Source organism: Leptonychotes weddellii, chromosome 4 (genome assembly GCF_054177405.1).
Source record: "Leptonychotes weddellii isolate Sample4059 chromosome 4, ASM5417740v2, whole genome shotgun sequence".
NCBI lineage: Eukaryota > Metazoa > Chordata > Mammalia > Carnivora > Phocidae > Leptonychotes > Leptonychotes weddellii.
Genome location: NC_138372.1, coordinates 66657618 through 66676438, shown reverse-complemented (window position 1 = coordinate 66676438; position 18821 = coordinate 66657618). Strand labels below are relative to the sequence as shown.

The 18821-nt window shown below is 37.8% G+C and overlaps 1 protein-coding gene across 1 annotated transcript in view; it reads right to left on the bottom strand.

Moving 5' to 3' along the window:
- Nucleotides 1–4933, bottom strand: part of SELENOF (selenoprotein F) — a 49108-nt gene extending 44175 nt beyond the window's left edge. The window contains exon 1 of the mRNA XM_081817092.1: nucleotides 4592–4933. Within this exon, the coding sequence (XP_081673218.1) occupies nucleotides 4592–4675 (84 nt within the window). The 5' untranslated portion in view covers nucleotides 4676–4933. The remainder of the gene's footprint in view (nucleotides 1–4591) is intronic.
- Between the last annotated feature and the right edge of the window lie 13888 nt (nucleotides 4934–18821).

Genomic DNA, 18821 nt, shown 5'->3' with positions numbered 1-18821 from the left:
GGGAGCCCGATGCGGGACTCGATCCCAGGACCCTGGGATCATGACCTGAGCCGAAGGCAGTCGCTTAACCAACTGAGCCACCCAGGCGCCCGAAATAGGTTTTTTTTTTAAGTTTTTTTAAGATTTTATTTATTTGACAGAGAGAGACACAGCGAGAGAGGGAACACAAGCAGGGGGAGTGGCAGAGTGAGAAGCAGGCCTCCCACTGAGCAGGGATCCCAATGTGGGGCTCGATCCCAGGACCCTGGGATAATGACCTGAGCCGAAGGCAGCCGCTCAACCAACTGAGCCACCCAGGCCCCTATGAAATAGGTTTTACCCCCATTTTACAGAGAGGGAAATAGAGGCTTAAATAGGATAGTTATGGTAATCTAAGACAACACAGCAGAACAGATGGCAGTATCAAGATTCTAATCCTGATCAGCCCTCAAAACCCTTATTATTAACTATCGTATCTCACAGAATCCTTCATGCACCATTATCATATGTACCACTAAGAATAATAACAAAAACGCTGGCAATTATAATTGTGCAGCCCACTGTAATAAGATGGATGGAGGTTAACCTTGAAGGAGGATGAGGTGTTGTGTCTCAGAATCAAAGATACACAGTATCATTCTATACTGCTTTCAGTACAGTGCCTCTTTTTTTCCCCCAAGATTTTATTTATTTGTCAGAGAGAAAGAGAGAGAGCACAAGCAGGGGGAGCAGCAGGCAGAGGGAGAAGCAGGCTCCCCGCTGGGCAAGGAGCCTGATGTGGGACTAGATCCCAGGACCCTGGACCTGAGCCGAAGGCAGATACTTAACTGACTGGGCCACCCAGGCGCCCCAGTACAGTGCCTTTTTGAATGAAGAAATATTATGTATGAGCTGAATGAAGCCTTGAATGCCACTTAGTTCTGGGGTGCTCCAGAGAACAGCTCCCATAGGCCATACTAAGATATTACTTTTCTAATGCTAAAGCATACTCAGAATGTATTTTCAGATTAAATTACTTTATATCCTCCCAGTTGTCACCTCATCGGAATGCTGAGAACTATGCATTGCTATTAACTTTAAATTAGGGCTACACACCAGCACAGTGATAAAACTTGTCTAGTCTAAGGACTCAGAGGTGTAAATTAACAAAGTAGGAACTAAGTCCTCTCTCCATCTTGGTAGCTCAACCTCAAGGTGCCAAGAAATTCTTCCCTCATTTCCTTTTTATCCACCTGTCAGGTTCCAAAGATTTGGCTTTTTTTTTTTTTTTTTAAACCACTGCCAACAACTTATTCCACCTGGTCTTTTTCCCCTCCTTCAGACTAACAGTGAAATGCAGTTTTCTAACTCTTTAGTGTTTTTCCAACAATCCTTCATACTACCCTTTTCTTTCTCAAGGAATTTATTGCCTTATTTTCTTAAAAACACCACTCATTACCCAAGAAAGAGACAGAAATAAATGTTCAGGAAGTGAAAATAGTTCAACAAGGATGAACTGCTCAGGACTCTCTATTTTTGGAGTCATTTTGTATTTGTGGGAGCGAGTGGGGTTCATCACCAATCTGCACAAACTACAGATATCCTGAGGATTCTGATAGCAAGGAACAAACACAAATGAACTACGAGGCCATTCACACCTCTGAGAGATTTTATTTTTTAAAGATTTTAATTATTTTTTTGTGTGCATGCATGAGCATAAGCAGGGGGAGGGGCAGTACAGAGGGAGAAGCAGACTCCCTGCTGAACAGGGAGTCCGACGCAGGACTGGATCCCAGACCCTGGGATCATGACCTGGGCCAAAGGAAGACACTTAACTGGCTGAGCCAACCAGGCACACCCCTGAGGGATTTTAGTGAACAAATACATATGAGGCACAATATATTAAAAAAAAACAAAAACAAAAAACAAAATAAGGTCTCTGTATTCCCTTTAGCTACATTCTTGGCAGAGGAGTGGGGGAGTGGAGGGATACAAACACATACACAGAGGTATGGTGCTGTTAAGATTGTGGATCTGTGTAATACAGTGTAAGATATGATGATGGAATATACAAGGGAGAGAGTATATCTGACTTTGCATATCTGGAGGTGGTATGTAAATTAAGCTTTGCATTTTATCTAAATACTTTACTTTAGGCCTGGTGAGGGAGAACATGGTATGTGAGATATGTTAAAACAAATGACCCCAATTCTTCACCTTACCTTTTGGCTCTTGCAGTAGAGGTAGTTCTGGGAATTAAGCTGGCTAAACAAATAAGTATCAGGTGAAATAGGCCTTGTTAAGGAATGTTCAGGAGAACAGACTTCACCTTAAAAGCAACAGGGAACCACTGAAGAATTTTAATAATAAAGTTCTAAAAAAGATGACTGTTGATGTACTGTAGAGATTGGATTAGAAAGGGAGAAAATGAGATATGGAACCCAGTTTAAGGAAGCTGTTGTGGGAATTCCAGGCAAACAAAAATGGTGGCCTAAATTTAGGTACTGCCTGTGGACATAGAATTAAGTGGACTGGCTTGGACATTTTCAAGGGTTTAATGACTAATTGGATTCAGAGAGTGAAAAAGAATTTTAAAATGACTACTTGCTGGCTTGGGCAATTGGGAAGCTGACAAAGCCAACCATTTAGGTTCTGATAGCTAGAAGAGTGAACCAGGAGGTTATTAATGCTAACGAAAGAGATGTTGGTGGCCTGAATGAGGGATTAACATTAAGTGCAAGAATCTGAGAGATATTTAGGAAGTAAAATCAACAAGACTTGGTAATTGCCTGATGTGAGGTATGTTAAAAAAAAAAAAGTCAAAGATGATTAACCGACTTTTTGACTTATGTGGACAGTCACGGTGGTAGATTATTTAATGGCCCTAAATTCCTTCTATCCTGGTATGTACATTTCTTTGCTGAGTTTGTCACTCCTCCTATACAGAGATGGAGTCTGTTTCTCCATCCCTGAAATCTAGGTTGGTCCTGTGATTTGCTTTGACAAAAATCGTGAGGTGGAAGTGGTATCTGTGATTTTCAAGGCTAGGCTTCCAGAAGCATTGCAGCTTTTGCTCTTTAGGAGCGCTGCTCTGAGACTGCCATGAAAAGAAGTCGGGCTAGAGGATGAGAGGTCACACGGAGGAGAACCAAGTCACCCTTGCTGACAGCACCAAGTAAGAATGTAGCCATCTTGGATCTTTCAGTTCAGGGGACCTACTAGCTCAATGGAGCTCCGTACATGACCCAGAGGAAATCAAGAGAGGAACTGCACAGCAGACCCACAAAATTATGAGAAATTGTTATTTCAAGCCACCAAATTTTGGGGTGGTTACACAACATAGATAATTAAAGACAGAGAAATCAGGAGAAGTCAACGTGAAATGTTACTCCTTATCTCTGTATGGTGGTGGACTCTAATTATCGAAGATTGGCAAAGAAAAAAAAGGAGAAAACCTCCAGTAGAAAGTTTAGAGAGGGCTCTTTCAGTAATTTCTAAAGGGCCCCAAATGCCTGCATAACAGAATACTATGATACTAATTAGAGAAGTTAAAAATCCACCTTTAAGGTATGGTTGCAAACAAACAAACAAACAAACAAAAAAAACCGGGCAGGAACTTCAAACTCTTTGAGGAAAGAAAAGCTCGGGCTGTTTATGGATGTCTTCCGTAGAGGCCCTAACTTCCTCAAACCTTGCTTAAGTCAATGAAACCAGGTCTCCTAGGAGAAAACTTTTCAGCTGGCTCAGTAATGAAAATACCTGAAGAATTAATCTGATTAATGAAACGTGTAAAATCTCCCGCAGTGCCTAGAAAAAAAGAAGTTATTCATAAGGCAAAACATGGATCGCAAGCTTCTTAGGAGGAATCAACCAATATTAAGTTGTACATGAATGAATAGAAAAATAAGACCAAATTAGTCCTTCCCCATTCAAAGATTAAGAACGCGTCTGTTGTTAATGAAGAACTAATTTAAAAAGTTGGTTAACACTGCCCGATTTTAAACGAGATGAAGACTATCATTTTAGAAAATGGATTTCAAAAAAAAATTATGCTTTAGCATAGAGTAGCTCCTTTTATTGCAACAAGGTTGTTTAAAACCACAAATGGCACTGAAATGCACCCAGCAGCACGTGAATAACAGAGCTCGGAGATAAAGAATTAGAGACCACTAACAATTGAGAGGAAAAAGTAAACAGGAAGTGTACCCCAGACCAAAGACTTGGGGGCTTTCTTCTAAGATTTAGGGAGCCTTATCACAAAGAACGGTAGTTCCTTGTATTCTGCCCGTTTAAAAACAATCTTCATTCCTTTCTAAGATTCATTGCCTCTTCCCCTCCCCCCCGCCCAATGTGTGGTTTACAGGTTGTTTTTAGCTGGAACTCTGCAAAATATAAGTACTACTCAAGATATTCTGAAGTCAGGAGAAAGAACCGCTAGAAATCCGGGGCGGGAAAGGAAAAGCATCAAACGAGGAATGAAGCCACGTAGCATTCCGGTCGCAGCAGTCGCTAAGGAAGCCCAGTCCTCCCAGCCTCTCCAAGTGTGGCTACCATGCAGGATCGAATGTTTTGTATTCCTCAGCGCAACATTCCCCACTCGCCCTGGGCTGCCGCGGAGATGATCTCCACTTACCGTTTGAAGTACAGCAGCCAAGAGCAAACGCAGCCCAAACGCCAGCGGGAGCAATCCACCCGGCCCAGCCGCCATCGCTACCATCTTTCGTAGGTTTCCGACTGCCCGGAGGACCCCTCAACTAGGGGCGTCCACTCCAGAGCCTGATCCAAAACAGGATGTTAAAGGTCGTTGTCATCAAGTCTCTTACTCTGCAGAGACAGGTATTACCTAAGGGTATGTTGAAACTTAAAGGTGGTCAAATATCTTTATATTTGACATAAATATAAAGTCGCTGGGTCCTTTCGAAACCCCTATCAGGCATTTTCCTAAACTCCCCAAATCTGTGCGTCTCTGAGCTCCTTCCTTTTATTCACGACATTTCGTCCAGCCACCAAGAAGCCGCGCCTTCACCGGCTTCAGCCCGCCTTCTCCAAGTTTACCCAATCGAATGCCGCTTTGGTTGACACCCACGGCAAAGGAAACCAACCGTAACACGAACCAAGAGTGAGGCTCCGTGTTTCTTCGGTCCAATAGGCACAACTGAACGAGAGCAGAGGGTGGAGCCTCTGGTTGCCGAGCAGCGTACGTGGATGCGTGCGCGTGGGGGTGGCGGGGGAGGGGCAGGGGGCGGAGCCGAGGGCGGCGCAGCCGCAGCCGCAGCGCTGGCGGAGGAGCGCGCGGCCGCGAGCAAAGGAGGGAGGGAAGGAAGGAAGAGAAGGAGGCGGGCAGGCGGGCGCGGGGGTCGGGGACTGAGGCAGTAGAGAGGCGAGAGCCCGGCAGCCGCTTCGCACTGTGTTTGCTGCGCGGGCTTTTGGAGGGGGCGGCCGTTGAGTCGGTCCAGGAGAAGCGGGCACCGGCGGCGTTGGTGCTGGCGCCTGGGGGCGGGGGAGTGGGGAGGCGAGAAGGGGGGTCGCTGCGGTGGTTCTCTCGCTGTCGCGCTCTCCTTGCCTTTCTCTCGGCTCGGTGGGCTCCCCCCGGCGTCTCACTCGCTTCCGGGGCCCCGCTCCCCGCCCCCCGCGGTATGTCTTGATCCCGAGCAGCGGGTTTCATGGGGCTCCTTAGGATTATGATGCCGCCCAAGTTGCAGCTGCTGGCGGTGGTGGCCTTCGTAGTGGGGATGCTCTTCTTGGAGAACCAAATCCAGAAATTGGAGGAGTCCCGATTGAAGCTAGGTAAGGAGCAGAGCCACTCCGGGGTGAGTGGTGTGGAAGGGGCCGGGCCGGGGAGGCATTGCGACCGGAGTAAATGGGCTATCGTCTAACCTGCGGTCTGGCTCGGGGGCAAGAGGGTGAAAGAGCTTGCATCGAGAGCTGGGACTGGGGGCATCGAAAACACAAGCTCCAAGAAAGGTGTGAATTAAGCTTGAGGGACGTGCTGGGCTCGCGAGGTCACCGGGCAGAGGTTGCTAAGGTGGGCTTTCCCGTGCCTAAGGGTTACCAGAAGTAGGCATTTCCACCGGGGAGACGGCAAGAGAAGACCGAATTCGGTAGGGAGCGGGAACTGCTAGAGGAGGCAGGAACGCTTAGCCTTGTGTGTTTTCTTGAGTCTACGGAAAGCCCTGGCAGTGTCAGTCGAGGGGTATTCTAATTTTAGGTGTTGGTACCTGGAAGCACATCTTTTGGGGACGGGGAGCTTCATGAAGGGATAGATGCCCGGAAATGGAGGGAGATACTGGGAATGATGGTAAAAGAAATACACTGTAGTGAGTTGCACTCTTGTGCTGGGGGCAGCAAGGGACCACACAACTGATGGGAGAAATAGGCTGCCAAGGTAGGACAGGAAAGCAAATAAAAAGCTTCAGCGTGGTACTGAAAGGAGGCATCGAGGCATTTAAGTACTTTTTTTTAGTGGAGCTAAATTTTATTAATATTGTGGGTTTACGAAGAGGAATGTTTGCGTATGTGGCCCCCGGCAATGTTGATGTACATTTAGGAGAGAAGGGAACGCTGAAGGGGAATTATAGTGAGATTTAAGTTGGTGGAAGGAAAAGTAAGATTATGCAATAAATAAACCATATGCTTAAGTACCTTAAGGAGTTAACAGTGCTTACTTTAATGAGAGAAGGGGTCTGAAGTATATAATGTTGGAGTCTGAAGTTGTGAAAGACCAGAAAAATGCAGATAATAGGTGCTTTCAGATTAGTAGGGAACTTTGGCATTTGGGAGGATTTTGGGGTGGGGGAGGGAGTGTTAAAAGAATGCGATACATTTTGATTTAAAAATGTACATGGCATTTAAAAATCAGCTCGAGGCTGTAATTTGAATATGGAAAAGTAATGTGAAGTGTGTTTGTGTATATTCTTTCACCTCAGTATTGTTTTAAGTACTTTTTGAGAAGCAAGCAATAAAATACCAGCAGCAAAATCATTTAGACTAAGTAACAGCTAGATTCTGCTGTGGGTGATAATTAACATTACGGAAAAATGTATTAGTAAATAATTGTAGTATTAGAAGGATAGCTGCCTATTTGCAGTTTTGGCAGACTTTGCAAAAAGCCTTGGAAACATTTTAAAGAGCAGTCTATCAAAGAGTATCAAATAAATCTAATTGAAGTGCAGCTAAAGTTGAAGGAGGAGCTAAGGATAATTCCATTCCTCAACTCTAGGGTAAAACTTACCCTGTACAGTTTTGAAGAGATATCAAATTTATTTACCATGACTTTATTAATTATGTGTCTTGTGTGATGGAAGAATTATTCACCTTAAACATCGAATGTTGGCCAATACACGTTTCCTTTTTGTTTGGATCCACTTAGCATTCGGGGTCATTTTTCTGGCTTCTTTAATGATCCAACTTTACAGAAAAAAAATGACTCCTTTTAGAGAAATTTGAAAGTTATATTAAACATAAGATTCGTATTTCTTTGTTGTATCGCTATTTATATTTCTTGAGCACGTTACAGTGGCTAGGATAACTTCAATTTTTATTTTCTTTTTTTGCCTCAGATTTTTTTTCATAACACTTGAGAGTGGTTTCCATAGACACAAACTAATTGTTCTTCAAAAGAGGATTATCTTAACATGTAGAAAGCCACAGGTAGAAAATAATGTGTTTTTTTCCCCATGATTTTTTACAAGAAACCTTTAAATTCTATCAGAAATAGTAAATATAGATCAAATCACATACTCAAAAATGAGCCAAGAAAAGGAGCTCAAATACAAAACACTTGAAGGACTAATAATGCTCTGGAGCTGCAAAAATATGGCAAGTAAAATGTTTAACTTTATGTCAGCAGTCTTGATTTCTTAAAAAGAAAAGTCTTACAAAAGACAGTACTAAAACAGATGTTCCCAGTTAGTAATCTTACTTAGGGAAGGAAGGCAGAAGAAGGCATAGTTTGACAATCAGACTCTGTACTAGGCACTTCCATATGCGATATTCTTATGTGATCTTCCAAGAACACCACAGAAAGCTATTTTTACAAATGCAGGAATAGGCTCAAAGGTTGTATAACTTGACCACATAACTAATAGTGGCGGAGTCAGGATTGGAACCCAGGTATGTGTGATTCCAAATCAAGTGCTTCTTTAATTATACCAGGCTGCTTGGACTTTATATTGACATTACACTAAGATTTAGCAGTTTGAATAGAATTTTTAAATGGTAATATCAATGTTTAATTGCACTTATTGCTAAGAATGAATATAATTCTGGGAAAATCTAATTTCTGACTCAAAGAAATTGGTTTAGTGTAATGTCTGCTCCTTGTTTATATCCAAATAATGAACATAATTATATTACCCAATGAAACGACTGAAATAGGTTATTTCTGTTGTAGGAAAAAAAAAGAATGCAGTTGTTTTCTGTAAGTGTAAAGCTTTCTGTAAGCTTATGCATAAGTTACAAAATTTACACAGTCACATCTTTCAATTTAGGCAAGTAGGTTTCTTCTGTTATTTGAGAAGACTGTCCCCAACCAAGATTATGTACATTCTCTATATTTTGTTACAGTATCTTATAATTTTATTATATGTAGATATATTTATTATATATCTTAGAATTTTTATTTTTTACATTTAGTTCATTAAAGCATTCATATATTTATAGAGATTTATTATAGTTTCTTCCAGTGAATAGCAACTTATGGCAAATAATATGCTAATAAATCATTTTCCACTGTATGTTACAGTTCTTTTTTCATATATTACAATTCCTTTTTTCATATATTAAATTTTCCTATGTTTTTGATTGATTTTGGACTCCATTTTTTCTACTAATTACAGATTCTCTAAACTTGCAGGACCTCTATATAGGCTTCAAGACATCCATGAATTCCCTGAAATTATATACATAGCTTTCATCAGATTTGCAAAGGCATATGTGATCCCTTTAATGGTAGGAAACACTGACTTGCAGTAGATGGTTTGTATTTAATGAAGCACGTTTTTTATTTCTTTTTTTTAATATTAATATATTATAACTTGCAGCTTGAGAGTTACATTTAGGATACAAACACATTAGTTATGAAAATGTTCTCTGGGGTGTTATGTTGAAAAACCTCATTTTATTAAAATGTATACTTAATTTTTCTAATGGAAGATATGGAGTCAGTGAAAACTGTTACTTAGCTTACTACTTAGCCGTTAGAATTGTATATCAGAATTTGTTGCTTTTACAAAGTAGTTTTTTTCTGAATCTCAAGAGACACCTGTTGCTAATGCTAAGATGGAATAGTGCAATGAAAGCTTTGTTACATAAATGTTAGAATTAATATGCTTGATTATTTTATTTTCTATAGGGTCTAAGGATTTAAAATAATATTTGCTGTTCAAATGCTTCTAACACCACCCCTACATGAGTCTGTGAATAGCTTAGGACATAATCTTTTAAATGAGGACAGTAACTCAGAATGGACTATTTAGTCCTCTTCACTGGTGAAAATTATGTTACTCTCTCTGTTCTTAAAGTCCTCCTAAACTAATGAACTAACTAACTCCAGGACTAAGGTTGAGACTGAACTTTGGAATTTGGTAGTATTTAAAGTGCCTGAAATGATGCAAGAGTATATGCAATGTTGCCAAGTATGATAGATTTCTCTACTTCTGAAAATTGTTTGAAAAATGCACAGGAGCTACTGTTTAGAAGACTTTGGATTAATTGGAATGCAGTTATTCTAGAATTGCTAATTAGTGCCTCACTTATGAGTCCTGGATAGGGTGTCTAGTGCCATGGAGTAGTCACTAGAAACAAATTGGTCTCAATTAAGGTAATCCCGAGATGTCTGTCTCCCACTCTGTGAAGACTTCTAATAGCTTTTTGGCACCTAGTGGAGTTGAAATAATAGTGAATATTCAAACACTGCACTCCAGAAGACCACTTTTGAGGGATGTTCTTATAGATATCTGGACTTGACAGTCACTATAGCCTAATTATTTACAATTATCTACCCACCTACTAGTAACTGTGTTTAGCTACTCTACCTTTCTGCCTGTTAACAATAGATTATCTGCCTGTTGGATCACTTGTGCACCTGATCCAGTTTCCTAACCTACAAGGCATGGTTCCAGAAGTTTTCCTTCATTCTCCTATAATCATTACTTCTCTTTCTGCTTGGGTATTCTCACTAGCATATGAACATGCTATTATTTCTCCCACCCAAAAACCAAAGCAATACTTTGTCTTTTTTTTCATGAAAGCAATACTTTGTCTTGACTACCCTTTTTTCAGACAACCTCTGTTCCATATTTTGGCTTCCCTTTGCAGTAAAACTAAAAACTTGTCTAGTTTTGCTGACTCTTAATTGTCAAATTCCACAGTAATTTCCCTAAATCCTATGGTCAATTTTTGATCTTTATTTTATTTGACCTATCAGCGGAATTTGACACAATTGCTCATGTCCTCTTTTTTGGTAGGTTTTCTTTTCCTTGCTTCCAAGATACCATACTCTTGGTTTTTTTCCCACCTCATTGGTGGTTACTTCTCCAAATCCTGTGTTAGGTTCTCCTTTTCTCCTCAACCTCTTAGCATAAGCATAACCCAGGGCTCAGTTCTTGGAACTCTTCTCAATTTACTCTCCCTTAGTGGGTGATTTATATGCTGACAACTTCCAAATATATATTTCTAATTCAGGCCTATTTCCTAGGAATTTGGCTGCCCACTAGAGTTTGTCTTTGAGTAGTTAATAGACATCTTGAGCTCATGGTGTCCAAAATGGATCTTCTGATCTCTCTCTCCAGTGCCTTATTCAACCTGAATCCATTTTATCTTTGACCTTCCCTATCCTCAGTTGATGGCAGCTCTATCCTTTCAGTCACCAGGGTTTTACTTGACTTCTTTTTTCATACTCTGCATCTAATCTGTCAGAAAAATCTTGTTAGATTTACCTTCAAATATTTCTAGAATATGACTACTATTCAACAGTTGCACTGTTATCACCCTAATTCAGGATGCCATCATCTTTTCCCTGGATTACTGCCGTGTCTTAACTAGTTTGCTTCCACAGTTGCTTTTCTACAGACTATTTTTAATATAACAGCTAGAGCGATCCTTCTAAGATGTAAATCAAATCATGTCACTCTGCATAAAACTCTTTGGAAGCTTCCTGAGTTAGAGTGAAACTAGCTGCTCTTAAAACAAAGCCCCCAATTTTATTGGCTAAACATGGCAAATGACTTTTTTTTCCATTCACATATTAGGTGATCATTTTGGTGGATGGTTTTCTTCTACATGGGTGATTGATTCAGGGTCTTCGGTACCTCCTGCCATATAGGGTATGAAAAGGGTGAGGAGGCCCCCCTTTCTAAACTTTTTTGGCCTCTTTTATCCTCAGTTTATTGATGAAGACTTCACTATATGCAAGGGGGGAGGTTGGGAAATGGGGTTTTTATCTGGCAGTTACTTATCAGCACAACTGTATTATGGAAGGGGGCAGCATATATTTGAATTTTTGAATCTCTGCATAAATCCTAAAATTTATTTAGATTTGTTTTATGCCTCAGCTATAAACTGTCTCAGTAAGTGTTCTGTGTGAACATGAAAAATGTGTATTCTGTTGTTATAGGGTGGAGTATGCAGTACATGTCGATTAGGTCTAGTTGGTTGGTAAAGTTGTTCTTCTATATCCTTGATTTTCTTCCTGCCTACTTGTTCCATCAGTTATAGAGAGAGGGGTTTTGAAATCTCTGATAATAATTGTGACTTTGTCTATTTTTGCTTGAAGCTGTTACTTTTTGCTTCATGTATTTTGAAGTACTATGATTAGGTGCATAAATGTGTAGGAATGTCATGTCTTCTTGACTAACCCCTTTTTCATTATGAAATGACCCTTTTTATCATTGGTAATATTCTTTTCTCTGAAACCTACTTGGTCTGATTAGCCACTTCAGTTTCTTTTGATTAGTGTTAGCATGATAGATCTTTTCCCACTCTTTGATGTTAACCTGTTTGTCTTTTTATTTAAAGTGGATTTCTTGTTGGCAGCATGTAGTTGGGGCTTGCATCCAATTTCATAATCCCCCTTGCAAATGGTGGTGTTTAGAACACTTATTGTTAATGTAATTATTGATATGGTTGGGTTTAAATATGTGCATTATTATTTGTTTCCTGTTTGTTCCATCTGTTCCTTGTTTCCCCTTTTCTCTTTTTCTGGCTTCTTTATGATTGTTTTGTTATTCCATTTTATCTCATTTGTTGACTTATTAGTGGTGCACTTTTTTGTGATTTTTTTTTAGTGATTGCTTTAGGGTTTATGGTATACATTATACTATGTCATATGTAAGAACCTTAATTATACTTCCATTTCCTCTCCCTTAGCTTTTTGCTGTTGTTATTATAGATCTTATTTTTTTTTTTTAATTTATTTATTAGAGAGAGAGTGAGAGAGAGAGCGCAAGAGGGGGTAGGGTTAGAGGGAGAAGCAGACTCCCCGCCAAGCAGGGAGCCCGATGTGGGACTCGATCCCAGGACTCTGGGATCATGATCTGAGCCGAAGGCAGTCGCTTAACCAACTGAGCCACCCAGGCGCCCTATAGATCTTATTTTTACATGTAGGTTCTGTAACACATTGTTATTTTAAACAGTTATCTTTTAAAGAGATTAAGAATTCTTGTTTTATATTTACTCATCCATTTTCCATTCCCAATGCTCTTCATACCTTTGTGTAGATGCAGGTTTTCATCTGGTACTATTTTCCTTAATCCTGAAGGATTTCTTTTAAAATTGGTTATACTGGGGTGCCTGGGTGGCTCAGTCTGTTAAGGGTCTGCCTTTGGCTCAGGTCATGATCCCAGGGTCTTAGGATTGAGCCCTGCATTGGGCTCCCAGCTCAGTGGGGAGCCTACTTCTCCTTTTTCCTCTGCCTTTCCCCACTGCTCATTCTCTCTCTCAAATAAATAAAATTGTTAAAAAAATAAAATTAGTTATACTGAAAGTCTACTGGTGATGCATTTTTTTTTTTTCCACTTTTGTATGTCTGAAAAAGTCTCTACTTGCTTTAGATATTTTTGCTGGGTATAGAATTCTAGGTTAATATATATTTTTTCTTTCAGTACTTTACAGATGTTGCTCTGTTGTCTTTTGGCTTATGTTGTTTCTTATGAGGCTGCATCATTATTACCTTTGTTCAGCTGTACATAATATCCTTTATTATTTTGACTGCTTTTAAGACTTTCACTAGGTTTTAAGTTAACTGAAATGGACCTTGCTGTTTTACTAACAGCATGTTTTAGTATGTATGTTATTTTAATTAATTAATATTTAATTAATGTTGATACAGTATATTACCTTTGTTCAGCTGTACATAATATCCTTTATTCTTTTGACTGCTTTTAAGACTTTCACTAGGTTTTTTTTTTTTTTAAAGATTTTATTTATTTATTTGACAGAGAGAGACAGCGAGAGAGGGAACACAAGCAGGGGGAGTGGGGGAGGGAGAAGCAGGCCTCCCACCGAGCAGGGAGCCCGATGCGGGGCTCGATCCCAGGACCCTGGGATCATGACCCGAGCAGAAGGCAGACACTTAACGACTGAGCCACCCAGGCGCCCCTCACTAGGTTTTAAGTTAACTAAAATGGACCTTGCTGTTTTACTAACATACATGTTTTAGTATGTATGTTATTTTAATTAATATTGTTGATACAGTATATGTATTATTTTGGTTAGTAGTAACTTTTAAAAGATATGAATTAAGAAAATTTAGCTGCACAGTGTAAACATCATAACTGAAATCCTACTGCAAAAATGAATTTTTATTTGGTCTTCAGTAAAGAGAGTTGTAAACTCGACCCTCTTTTTGTTCTTCAGAAAAGAGCTTAGTGGTTAATTAGGGCTGTCTATGGTTCTTTCAATTTCTAAGATGTGATGTAAAAGGACAATATCTTAAGTGATAAATCTAATATTTTGAATATAGGGAGGAATGTTGGAGCTTTGAGTAAATTGAGTTATTGAATTAAAATCGATAGAAATTCTCCTTCAGCCTTGCATTTGACTTAGTTGTTTTAGCTTTGTCCATATCATACTGAAACTAGTTCAGCAGTTGGTTTTGACGTGAAGATTGTTGATCAAATACAACTGAGAAATTTGTGATTATTTTGTATTTAGATTTTAGGAAGCTGCCTCTAATTGCCAGCATTTTTTATTTCACCATAGTATTTTTTTTTTTTTTAAATAAAATACAGCCATCTCCAATAAAATGTTGCATGTTCCCTGTGTGTTATACATCTCTGGCAGAAAGCCAGTTTAACTGAATTGTTTCCTCCATAGAAGAGCTGATTAGAAAAACTGGCTTGACATGATCTTAAGGTATATTTTAGGTATATTTTTCATTTTGTTAAATAGGATAGAATAAAAACCATCATTGTCCTCTAGAACATAAATTTTTTATCTTCCCTTCATGTTTTGAAGATTAAAACAAAAGAAGCAAACACCCTTCTAATGATATTTTAGTGTCTCAAAATAGCTTTCTAAGCCAGGAAAATTAGGGGTATGTGTGACTTTTGCTCCTGAACCTAGGAGTTGTTCGTGAAGTCTCTCTCTGATTTGGGATGAACCCATCCAGGAATGTCTGATTGGTGAGATACCATTATGCACCCTTTCTGTTTTGTCCTAGGTTAGAACTCTGACTAATTAAGCCTGTGACTAGCTACAGCTAGTCTTCCTCATGACCACGCTGACTTCCCTTTGATTTTTTTTTTTTTTTTTGATTTGAATCTCTTCCTTCTTTACCACTGGTCCCATATTTCTTCAGTGGTTTTCTGCTTTTCCCACCAGTGGCAAGCCATCATGATCTGTGAACCTTCATCTATAACAGACAATAATAACTAACACTTGTTGAATACTTATTGTAAACTAGGCATATTTTAAGTGTTTTATATGTATAACTTCATTTAATATAAATGTTGCTTATTTCTGCTGTCCTCAGAGAGTGGGAAGATAAAATGATCCTCAAATGATGTAATGAATGTGAAAATGTTTGTAAACTATAAAAACTACAATTAAAAAACTGTAATTATAAGTTGTTATTAATAGTGATGATAATATATTTATCTTTTCGTTGCTGTTGTCTTTTTGGTTTAATGTAGTTTTGAGTTTATGTTTTTTTGCTGCTGTAGGCTTTGTCCAATGCTCTACCTCATAGGATTACACTTGTCTTACAAGTGTTTAGATAAATCAAATGATATTACATGAGTTAAAGTTTTGACATTCAGATTAACTATTTCTTTCCTCTCTTAGGAAGGAGTAAAAATCACTGGCAGTTCATATTATTATTTGCTCCTAAAGATAGACATCTATTTACTTTCATAAAAATTACAGAAAAGTCTTGGCTCTTTAACGTGACTGAAGTTCCTTCACTCTTGCCTACTAATCTTTGCCAACTTGGCAGTTTAAGGATAGATTTTTATAAAATGCACGTTAAATTTGAATTGTGACAAGGGAATTTCTGTGTGTGTGTGTGTGTGTGTGTGTGTATGTAAAATAGTTTCTTAGCTTCCAAATAATTTTTTTAAAGCGTTGATAGTCAAATTAGTGGAGGAAGAAAGAACCCAAGCCTATTTCTCCATTATGGAAAAAGTTTTATGTGATAGTTCCTTTATTGTCAATTTTCCCACAGTGATTCATTGTCATATTCTTAAATAGAGGGGGAAAATGTATTCTGTATCCTTTATTTTAATTGGGGAATTTCAACTTTTTCTTTTTTATTTGAATATGGAATAGATTGTATTGTAGGTTTAATGCTGAGATCATGAGAATCCTAAAGAACATAATTCTTGAATCTTACACAGCATCAGAGACTTTTCAACTACAATTAAATATAATGCTTACTTCAGCTTCTGAGGTAAATTTTGGAGAAATAGCATCATTGCTGCCTTTTATTTAAGGAGTCAGGGAAACAATCCATACTTGCATTTGGTTTACACAATAAAAGTGAAGTGGAAAGGTCTTATTAGTTAGTATTAGTAATAACAAAGACAGTTTGGGAAAATCATAAGAATTGAGGTTATATAAGGTTGTAGCGTAAATGCTTTGTGATACTGCTCTTCTTGCTATGATATTACGGGCTCTGACTGTGATTTAAGGTTTTTACTGTCTATGCATTAAGGGTAGACAGAATTTAAGACCACATTGTTGATTATTTAGAAAAAAATTATGGTAAGTAAGTTATCTTTCTATTTGGTTTTTAATTTAAGAAAATCTGATAAAATAGTTTATAACTTATTCATATAGCCGTGATAGCTAAGAAAAATTGGACTAAGTTGACATTTCTAAGCTACAGTTTTCAAATATGATTTAAAATTAGTATTGTTAGATTAACATTAAAGGAAAAAAATAAATTGCGGAAGCTTAAATTAAAGATAGTTTTGAGGAGAGCTGTTGCCTTAATTTTTTTTTTTTTTTTAACCATTCCTCTGGTTGTTCATAGTATAGTACATACAGTTTCACATACTTGGTGTAATATACTGATTCATTTTATAGTCCAAGCAGTAGCTACCTAATAATCTTGTCTGGCGATGAAGATATTCTTGAATAAATAAAGTGATGCACAAAAGTCATATAATGTTTTGTTTTAGACTAGGGTCATGATCAAATATATTAACTTATGATTTATAAAATTGAAATTACTGATTTAATAAGTAGTAATACCTATAGTAATAGTCTTCTTTCTATATTAGAACAGCATTAATAATAGGTAAAATCCTGGTTACTAAGAGCACATGCACCATTAGACATAAGAAGTGGGAGCTCTTTTCAAGGGAGGAACAGAAGAAGGCAGGAAAAGTACAACAGTCTAGGTTAAGTTAGTATAATGAAGCTATCTTCCTTAAAAGCTTCTGAGAACAGTTCTGAAGAAAGTAATGCAGTTATGGTATGCTTATAAGATAATAGGACCCCAAATAATACTCTTTTTCAAAGTAGTTACCTTGAGAAAGTTATACATTAAAAATAATGTGGTTGCCAAAAATATTTTGGAACTGTGTAGAATTTGGTGTTAGAAGTTTTAAAACTACACAAGATCAATTTTATTTCCTTATAGACATAGCTTAAAATTATAATTTAAAAACTTAAATTATAAAAGTAATTATGGATTATTTGGAAAAAGGGGAAAGAAAAGGTAATCTTTGTTTTGCATACTAACAAGCCCATTATTCTTTGCAAGTTTCTTTCATGTAGGTTTCTTAGATAAAAGTGATTATAATATTTTATCTGTACATTTAACATCAGATCATAAACATGTTCCTAGGTTGTTATCACAGTAGCTAACATAACAGTGGCATAATAAGCCCCCTTTTTGAGGTGGGGAAATAGGAGTCTTTTAATAGTGTTTCAGCTTTTCATTACGGTAAACTATGAAGTAACTACTATGAAGTACTGATTTTGTTTCATTTAGCTCTAATATCCTAAATATAATAACATAAGAGTTTCAGAATCTCCTTAGTTGGATTGAAATTTAAAATCCCAATCTAGAATGCATTTGACTTTATTCTGCTTTCCCTTGTGGGTTTCATCCAGAGCTTATCCAGGTTTTGTGAGGCCTCTAGGTTTTGTAATTTCGGGGGTCCTTTTTAAGAAAAAGTACAAAATTATAAATATAAAATCATGCCTACGACTTTTGGAAGGGGCCCATGCCAAGTGTATGAACCAAAAGTTTAAACTTTATTAGCTTTATAGTGTAAATCCAATGTGTAATTCCATCCTTCTGATGCCTTATGATACTCAAAGTCCAAGAAGGAAAGTGCTCTCTGATATACTAAAGAACTGTTCTTTTTTTCTTTAAAGTGAATTATTTATCTTTCCATCTATATATTTCTGTCTCTATACCTTGTGAATACCTTGGTTTGTAAAACATTTAGATGAAGTTATAAAAAAACATGGTTGCTGTTGGAGATAACTGCTTGGGTCTGGAGAGCAGATAATTAATCCACCCCCCCCCATTGAAATTCTGTACCAGTTGAGCAAATACATAAGGGAATCAGATGGAGATCAGAAATTTGCAGGTGGAGATCAGAATTTTGGTTGGATAAAGCTGGATTGGAAGGTTTGGCTTAGATGTATCACCACAATGGCCTTCTCAGTACTCTTCATCTCTGAATACGATTTATCCAGCCATTTACTGCACTAAACAACTATAGGCCTCTTGACAGAGGCCAGAATCTAGGCTTTCCTTTAAGTCTACAGCACAGAACAGCAAAAACTGTGTGCATCTTCAGATAAAGACTGGCTCTAAATGAAAAAGAACTTATGCGACACTGAAAAAAGCATGCCCAGTTCTATCTCCCAAATTCACCAGAGAAGTCTATCTTTTACACTCTCTCTCCCCACACTATGAATGTTGTTTTTTTTTTTTTAAAGGTATTAAGGCTTTTAACTTCACAATTTTCCCTAGATAGTAGTTGGCTTTTCAGTTTGGTTCATGGTATTTTTATTTATACCATAGATTTTGATTTTGATATAATTAAAATTAGTCATCCTTTAGGGTTTTTGCCTTTGGTTTTTTATGTGTATATACATATATGTGTATATATTTAAATAAAGATGTAATAAATATATATACAGTTTTATTTGAGTATGTGCTTAATGGTGTTCTGGTTTAATCTTCATTTATTTAAGAGTTTTCATTTCTTTATATAAATTTAGTTTCTAACATCTATAATTTTTTTTTACCTCTGAAGAACTTTTAACATTTCTTGCAGGCAGGTCTACTGGTAACAAATTCCCTCAATTTTTGTTTCTCTTAGACAATCTTGATAATGTCCTTCGCCTTTGAAGAATCATTTTGCTGGATGCAGAATTCTAGAGTGATGTGTTTTTTTTTT